The following is a 9,108-nucleotide window of genomic DNA, read 5'->3' as shown; positions in this document are numbered from 1 at the left end:
TTTCATCTAAGGTGACCTTACATCCTGGTTATAACTCCAATTGCCTAGAGGTACACTTTTGAAACACACCCAACTAGGCATCTGTTGGACAGGAGCAGTGAATGAGGCCCTAGTTATACATGAAATTGGAGCCACAACGACGACAGGGGACAGTACAGAACACAAGGATGTTTGGCTGCCTAAAGTCCCTCACTATTGCTGTCAGCTCAGCAGGGTTGGGAATATCTCCCTGAGTGGATGGTACCCCAGGCATCATTGCTCTCCAGAGGGGCAGGATACAGCTCTACACTCAACTGGCTCAGCCTGGCAGTGTGAAGCAGCAGGTCACTCAGGGTTGATATAGAGAGGTGGTTCCCATGAATGCTCAATATCACAAGCTGGGAGCAGTGGCTCAGGGCAGGTAAGAGGGCTTGGAGCTGTGAGTCAGTGATCCAGCAAGCTGCCAAGTCCAGGATGTTCAGTGTGGTTGCAGTGCTGTGCAGCAGGATTTGGAGGGGCTCTAGACTGAAATCGGTCAGTTTGATGCCCCTCAGTTCCAGGTGTCTGAGCTGTCTGGCATTTGGATATCAGGAAAGGTATTTCCAGTAAGAATCTGACAGTGGGCAGTTGGTTATCAAGAAGGTCTCCAGGGGGTTCTTCAGGTGCCAAAGGAAAAACCAGACAGTTAGTTCTGAGGAGAAATGTCAAGGAGGGAGAAGACAAATTGGCCCAAACCCAAAGTCACCCTGGTGATCTGACAATGGTCCACACTTAGGATGCTGCCTTTTGCAAAATCTGGTCATTCACATCACCCCATGTCAGGGTGAGCCTTGCACAACGTATCTGTGTCCCCTTCTCACTGCCAAGCAGAAAGTCACAGGTCTGGCCAGAGGAGGTCATGGGGAGTCATGTATGAAGGACAAATTTGGGCAGGATGTAACAAAATCCACTTGGGTTAACCCTCTGAGAGGCACACACCCTATATCCTCAGCAATATTTCTACCTCTGCTCCTGACCCTTACACCCAGGATCACTACCTGGAGTTCAGAACAGCCTTCCCCAGGTGGGTGTAGAGGCTGGTCCTCTGCTCCCAGCTAGGGAGCACAGAGCTTCCCTGTTGACAGGTGTCAGTGTTGGGGCTTCCCTAATTCCAAGCACTCTTCTCTACCTGCTTTCCACCACCTTGGCTGGACAGGCCTCCCAAGGAGGGAACATCAGTCCCATTTCTAGCTTTTGTCCCTCCCAACTGGATTCCCAGCATGGTGGCACGTCCCAGACACTGGACCCTCATTTTGTAGTCTGCTCCAACATACGTTATGCGAACTAGCTTCAGGATACAATAGGAACTAAAGGATGAGTTATTTACCTTCCAGGGCCTTATTAACCATGAGAGTTTCAGTGGTGCCAATTTCCTCTAACTGGTCTGCAGAGGATATTCACCCCCTCTTACTCATCTCAGCACCTGTTCCAGGTGGCCCTCGAGGAGGAAGACAGCATTGGCACAGAACTTCCCCAGGCAGTCCATCCTGAGGAACTGCAAGGTGAGCTGGGAATGCTGCTGCTCCTGCTCATCTTGGGAGGTGTAGGCAGGCACATAGACCTTGGAGACAAGCAGCTTCCTCGGATTCCTGATCTGGCCCAAGAAAGGAGCACAAGCAGCCAAGGTGGTGGGCACCCAGGCACCATGCACTTCCACCTTCTGGACAGAGTCCAGCTACAGCAGTCTCAGGACCTTCCTGGTGTAGCTGGTGGGTTTCCCAATGATCTTCAGCCTATTGCAACACAGGTGCAGCCTGTCCCTTCTCTGTCTGACCCACAGGAACAAGTGGGTCAGAAATTCATCCAGGGATCTTTTTCTGAGGCCCAAGTCTATGAAAACCTTGAAGGGTGGCTTAGCTGCCATTGCTGGACCAAGTTTCAATGTTCGATTTGTCTTAATGTCCTCTGGTGAGCAGGCATCAACCAGGACTCCAGACCACATCTGGGGAACATTCCACAAATCTAGCACCTGCAGTTTCCACCTCCTGCGGGGATGACAGCAGAGTCTCAGCCCTGAGGCCCCTTGTTCACCTCTTAGCTGCTGCCCCCAGCTCCCCCGCTTCGTTCTGACTCACTTTTCTCCATCCACTTCCCTCCCATCCAGCCTGGTTCCCCCACTTGTACAGACTGAGGCAGGGGCAGGTATAGCCTCCTTCATAGGTCACCACAGCTGCCACAAGTACCTGCACATCTGGAAGCCTTTCCCAGATGGGGCTCAGTATGGCCTAGGCCTCTCCACCCCTCCTTGCTGTCAGCACAGGAAGCCTATGGTGCACAATTCAGCACCCACTCTCCCTTCCTATATCCATCCCTTCCCTGGCACCCAGGGTGCTCCCTTCCAGGCCACCTAGGTCCCCCTCACCTGGCATGATCCTGCTGGGCAAGCAGCATGTCCAGGCCATCTAGGGTCACTTCGATCATCTCAAGATGTGGCTTCCTCATCAGTGCCCCCAGGGGCAGGCAGGTGAAGGGCCAGGCCTGCACCATTTTCTTCAGGACCTCAGTGTGTCCCCTGCTGAAGGCCTCCACAAATAGTGGTGGGAAGAGCTCTATGGGCAGGTCCTCCAGCTCCAGGATGGCCCTGAACTTGTTGCTCATCAGGCTGTGCCCTGCCAGCTCCAGCAGCATGGGTGGGGAATGGATGCTCATCCTGGGGAGTCTGAATGAAGAAAAATCCTGGAAAATGGTCCAGGGAAAAGGTTACTATCCCATCCATTGCCAGCCTCTTGGAAGGGGGTACTGGGAAGTATACAAGCACATCTCACCCTTATGGGGGAAAGCTTTGGATTATTATTTTGTCCTTTGAAAAGGGGGAATTGGAGTGTCATGTGACCTAAACCGTAGGCTCCTAGATTCAACAACTATATGGGTGGAAATAGACTAGCCCTCATATGGATGACATTCCTTTTAATTTTTTTTTAATGAGCATTTTTAAAGCATGTACCTATATTATAAAACACTTGGAAATTACAACAGAGTCTCATGGATATCTGTTACACATGTGAGATTCTGCCATCTTAGGGGAATATTGAAGAGAACAAACAGATCAGAGTAGAGTCTGTGAACTGTTCCATGAGATCATTTGAAGCTTTGGTTTTAATTTGTTTAAACAAATTATAAAAGTACAAAACCACTTAGGCCATACAGTATACTCTTTTAGGGGCCAATATTGGTGACTGAGTTTAGGACACTCAAACACTGAGCCACTTCCTTAAGCCTATTTTGTATTTGAGATGGAGACAGGGTCATACTGATTTGTGTAGCATTTCGTGTTCTGAGTCTGCCTTTGAATTCTAGTCCTCCAGCCTCCTCAAACTCTTGAGTTGGAGGGATTATTGGTGTGTGCCACCACACCCAGCAAAAGAGTATAATTTATAGGCACACAATGTAAATATTTCCATCATCAGAAAATAGAATTGCAATCAATTAGAATGAAATAGGCATCCAATCTCCTTGGTGAAGAAAGTGGCTGGGCCCAAACTGGGCTTGATACTCAGCAGCACATAAAAATTAATAAATAGTGACCTGGGGATATACCTCTGTTATTAGAGTGCTTGCCTCACAAGTACAAGGCCCTGGGTTCAATCACCATACCACCAAATAAATAAATGGATAAAAAATTAAATTATATTGTTCATATAAACCTTAAAAAACAAAAATTAAACAAATCAATAAAAGTTGGGCATGTGAGCCTAGACCTATAATCCCAGGGGCTCTGGATACTGACACAGGAGGATCAAGGGATCAAAGCCAGCCTCAGCAACAGCAGGTGCAAAGCAACTCAGTGAGACCCTGTCTCTAAATAAAATACAAAACAGGGCTGGGGATGTGGCTCAGTGGTAGAGTGCTCCTGAGTCCAATACCCGGTACTTCTGAGTTCAATACCTGGCACAAAAAAAAAAAAGAAAAGAAAAAAAAGGAATTTGAAAATGACATAACCCAAAATGGAAATCCTAATATTCATCATAAAGGCAAAACCAAACTGAGAGGCAAAATCAAAGGCCTAAGTTGGTTCATGAGAAAAGACAGAACAAAATTGTTCCTGAATCCACACAGGTGAGGAGGGAAGGTGCTGTTTCTTAGGACAGTGAGGGACTTACAGGATCTGGCCAGGTGTGCAGGTGCTCTGAGCTTCAGCAGGTCAGGATGTGTCTCCTTAGGCTGCAAGACTCTTGTGCTTCTCTTCTGGCTCTGCAGAAGATTTTATGAACCTCTCTGGCCACGCCCCCACCTCCATCTGATTGATCAGCATCCAATCAGAAAGCAGTATGTGATCACCTTCCAAAATCTCCACCCACTTAATAATGCTGGGATTTTCTTCCTTGCATTAGTTCATTGAATCTGATGGTCATGCAAGAGTGCAGAATCGGGAGATGTGAGAGTCAGCCATGATTTTGTCCATGCACTCCCCACCATGAACTCAATTTTATCCATATGTGACCCTCCTGTTTTACTGTGAGATATAAAAGTATTTAATTGCTAATGTAATAAAAACATTACTTGAAAATACCTTTCTACAGGGATATTTGCCATATCAAAATTATTTGAAAAAAAATAATTTTCAAAAATAGTTTGAAAATTCCAGAGACAAAACAGCTTTTTGAAGACAGTAGTGTCATCCACAAAGATTATAGAATGGAAACCGTGTTTCCCACAGTCACACAAGTATCAAGTTAACTTGCAGCAAATATGAGCACAATAAGTTAGGTAGAGCACAAAGGAAGGTAGAATCAGTCTTCTAGACTTAGGGCAAGATTTCTTCTGTCTCTTTGTACTGGGGATGAAACCAATTGGCTCTCTTCCAGTGAGCCACATCCCCATCCCTTTTTATTTTTTTGCTTTTATTTGGAGGCAGAGTCTCACTAAATTGCTTAGGTCCTCCCTAAGTTGCTGAGGCTGGCCTCAAACTTGCATTGCCCCTTCCTCAAGTCTCCTGATTGCTTTGATTACAGGCACGGGCCACTATGCCCCATCAGACTTGGGAAACTCTGAAAGCCACTAAGGGTGGAAGTGGCAGGCAACTTGGGATGTTGGAGAGAAAGACACAGGGTTGGACAACAGGTGTTCTTGACTTCAGGGAAGCCACCAATTAGAGAGACATCCTTCAGAATCAGGGACTGCCCCATGGCACATCTCCAGAAAACCTTAGCCCCAGGCACTTTCCAAGGCTTTTAGCCTGGGAGAACAGAAGCAAAGGAAAATTTCAAGAGTCAGAGCAAAATGAAATTCTAAAATTGAGGAAGGAGAGACAGAGGTGGAATGCTTGGATGAGCCATGTGAGGTGAGCACTTCCAGGGAACATGTAGAAGGAATGGTTTGATGGGTGGTGGTTAGACAATTGCATTTCTGCTTTTTCAGTCTGTCTTTGTTTTAGTTAGCTTTATGGTGCTGTAACCAAAAGACCCAAGTACAACAATTACAGAGGAGGAAATGTTTATTTGGGTGGCTTGGTTTTAGCGGCCTCAATCCAGAGACAGCACCTCCAAGTTGAGACTGAATCTCATGGCAGAAGTGTGTGGCAGAGGGAAGAGTCTCACATTACCAGAAAGCAGGGAGAGAGAGAGAGAGAGAGAGAGAGAGAGAGAGAGAGAGAGATGGACACTTGCAGATACAAACTCTACACCCATATTCACACCCCAGATATCAGCCTTCTCCAGCCACAGCCCACCTGCCCCCATTATCCCCCAGCTAATCCCACCACGGATTAATTCACTGGCTAGGTTAAGGCTATAAATCAATCATTTCTCCTCCAAAAACATTGTCACATGTGAGCTGTTGGGAGACACAGCATCTAAACCGTGATGGTCTTTTGGGGTATCTTGTTGGAAAATATCCCTGCTCACATCACATAATCATATGTTAGTTGGATAATTACAATTGGCTAAGGTTATATTTGGTTTCTGTTTCACATAATACCTTGCCACAAATGAAACACATTTAATTTCATATGTGTGTGCAGCTATATAGGATTAAGGCTACATCCAACACTGTCTCTGATTTTTATGCTCTACAATATTTGAAATCTACTCTCTGATTTAATTTTAAGTTTCTCTGGAATTTGTCTGTGTGTCACCAGCTCAAAGGGTGACTTCATGCCACAGCCCTGACTTCTCTTATTACCCCTGACTTGGTGCACAAAGCCGGTCAAAATGAAAATCAACCTAAGTCACAACAGACAGTGGCTCTCCAAAGGACAAGTGTGGTCAAACATAATAGGGCAGGAATGCAGCACCCTCAAAGAAATATGAGTCAGAGCCCCATCCAGGAGGCAAAGGAAGACAGGGTGTCAAAGGCAGCTTTGAATCAATTATCTCAGGCTCCACAGATTCAGTACCAAGGGTGGCCTCAGTTCAAGACCAATAGGTTGTGTCTGGCCAGGTTTCCTCTTAGAAAACATGGGGGGTTAGGGTTTGGGTGGATTTTATGCAGAGATGAGGTTGGGGCTGACTGGTTTGTGATAGTTCCTGCCATCAGGCAGGGCTGCCCACGGACCTTCCCTTAGCAGCACCCTGCTTGCCCTTCATCAGGATTTGACACAGTTACTGCCTGTTGATTTGAGCACCATTTATGTTTCCCCTTTTGGATGAAGATTTTTTCTCTGGATGTATCACATAATGGTTAGGGTTTGATTCTATCTCAGTGCCAGGATACACTTTTCCTGGTGTCCCCCATTGGTGGGAATTAATAGATGACTAGGAATCAATGTTGAAACTCAGTAAGCCACATTTGAACAACAAGGTGGGTTTGGAGGGAGTGGCTCTCAGAGTCCCTCCACCAGGGAATCACTTTTAAATTCAATTTTGCCTATTCATTAGGCCTTGGGTATCTCATCTCCAAGCTCAGACCTTTACTGTTTTATGAAGAGTTAGACTTTTGCAGAAATTTTATGAGTACAGGTGATCATTTTTAAAAAATATTTAGGCCCTGAATTTATGTATTTTTATTTTTTATTTTTTGACACTGGGCATTGAACCCAGGAGAGCTTTACCACTGAGCTACATCCTCAGCTTTTTTTTTTTTTAAATTTGTATTAGTTAATTATTTAGTTAATTAAATTTTTCATGAATTCAGTTTGGGTACCAAGGTTTGAACCCAGGGGAACTACACCACTGAGCCACATCCAGAGCCCATTTTTTAAAGTTTTTTTTTTTTTTTGAGACAGGTTCTCACTAAATTAATGAGACAGTCCTTGAATTTTAGATCCTTCTGCCTTAGCCTGCTGAATAAATGGTGTTATGGGGAGTCCCTCCAGAAAGCACTCTAAGTCTGAATTTCAAATTAAAAGATAGCTTTACTTACCTGACTAGGGACTGTCACCCACCACAGAATCTCAAGGTCTTTGAGAGTACAGCAGATTCCTGATCCATCCAAAGACATTATAAGCACAATATCCATAACTCAGTGACTTGCTTATCCTCATGTAAAGCTAGCCAATCATAGAAATTAAAATATTAATAAGTGGGGCCTCTGGGCTCTAGGTGAGATAAAAATTTTCCAGTCAGTGAGCCAGCACATTAGCTTTGCAGTTCAGTTGAGCATGGTCCTGGGTTTAAGCAGGTGCTAGACAGTCACATTCTGAATTTGGGTGGGGGTCATCAGGATGAAAATCTACTTCAGTCATGTAGACCCACAATAGCATTAAACCCAGAATATAGCTCTCCATGTCCACCAGTGCATCCTGAGTAGGGTACAATTTGTGGGGTACAAAGTACAGAAGTGCATTTTTTTAAAATAAGAAAACAGCTGCCATTTCAGTTTCTCAGAAACAGCTCTTTCATAGGAGGTAGCAAAATGGAGTCTCAGGCCTGCCTATGAGAGTTCTTGCTTTATAATTGTCTTATCTCACTTTTCAAGTTTTTATATCCATCATCTGTATTTTTTACTAATGTGGAACCCATAACTGACAAACATATTGATTGTATTTATCACTTCACACCACAGCAGATGGGATTAAAAGTGTTCACCACCAAATCTTGTTTTGAATTCCAATTTTGCAAAGATAGAGCATTTGCCTAGCATGCATGAGGCCCTGAGTTTGAGCCCTAGCAACAATAAATAAAGAAATTAATAAATAAATACATAGCTAGATAGATGATAGACCTGTGTTCAAGTAATCTTGTTAGTGGTTTTTGTCTTCTTAATCAATTAATCTGATTTTAGTTATGTTCAGGGCAATAATCCAAATGATAACTCTTTTTTTAGAGAGGGAGAGAGAGAGAGAGAGAAAGAGAGAGAGAGAGAGAGATTTTTAATATTTATTTTTTTTAATTTTTTGGCGGACACAACATCTTTATATGTATGTGATGTTGAGGATTGAACCCAGGGATGAGTGCATGCCAGGTGAGCACGCTGCCACATGAGGCACATCCCCACCCAAATGATAACTCTTGATGCTAAACATTTAGAATCATCATGGTTAAAAATCTGTTGGGAATTTATGATAACCAGTTATTAACAAGGTGATTTGATTGGCATACATTTTAATATAGTGTCCAGAATTATGTCTAAAAACATATGAGATTCTTTATGAATTTTTGCCATTTTAAAGCAAATATTAATAAAATATCTAAATAAATATAACTTTAAAAAGTTATGTTATATTTGTCAGGACTTCCCCTAGTATCAAATTAGGCTAATTGCCTTAATGTCTCTCTTCTTGAAATCCCTTGAGCAAATATGGAGTTCTCTAGAACATCCCAATGTTAGCTCAAGGTCAAATGACAATGTAGACTTTGATCATAAAAAGTTAGTCAATAATCTCAAAAGGTTTAAAGCACTTGTTGAAACCTGGGGTCCCAAATCATTATAAAAGATAAGTCATTTAACCAAAGTGATGAAAGATATTTAAAGTGAATACAGAAAGTTACGTCCTATGAAATAATACTTCAACTTTTAACAGAGATGATTTAGTTGTTACTTTTCCCATGTAATCAGAGAACTTGATATAACCAACTTGAAGCCTAAAATCTTACTCTCCCCTCCTCCAGTACTGAGCATTGTACCAGGGGCCATCTGCCCAGTTCTCTTTGGTTTATTTTGAAACAGTCTTGCCAAATGACCAAGTCTGGCCTGAATCTTGCCATCCTCCTT

General features: G+C 43.8%; 1 protein-coding gene across 1 annotated transcript; it reads right to left on the bottom strand.

Moving 5' to 3' along the window:
• Positions 1-206: 206 nt before the first annotated feature.
• LOC113177307 (PRAME family member 5-like) lies at positions 207-2,667 on the bottom strand. The gene is made up of 5 exons (XM_077791581.1): positions 2,381-2,667; positions 1,712-2,003; positions 1,442-1,612; positions 1,148-1,306; positions 207-548 (listed from the first exon to the last, which is right to left on the bottom strand). The coding sequence occupies exons 1-5, from the start codon at positions 2,665-2,667 to the stop codon at positions 207-209; spliced, it is 1,251 nt and encodes a 416-aa protein (XP_077647707.1).
• Between the last annotated feature and the right edge of the window lie 6,441 nt (positions 2,668-9,108).

The sequence above is a fragment of the Urocitellus parryii genome, chromosome 11 (genome assembly GCF_045843805.1).
Source record: "Urocitellus parryii isolate mUroPar1 chromosome 11, mUroPar1.hap1, whole genome shotgun sequence".
Taxonomy (NCBI): Eukaryota; Metazoa; Chordata; class Mammalia; order Rodentia; family Sciuridae; genus Urocitellus; species Urocitellus parryii.
The sequence above is the reverse complement of the archived record's forward strand: the minus strand, read 5'-3'. Positions and strand labels throughout refer to the sequence as shown.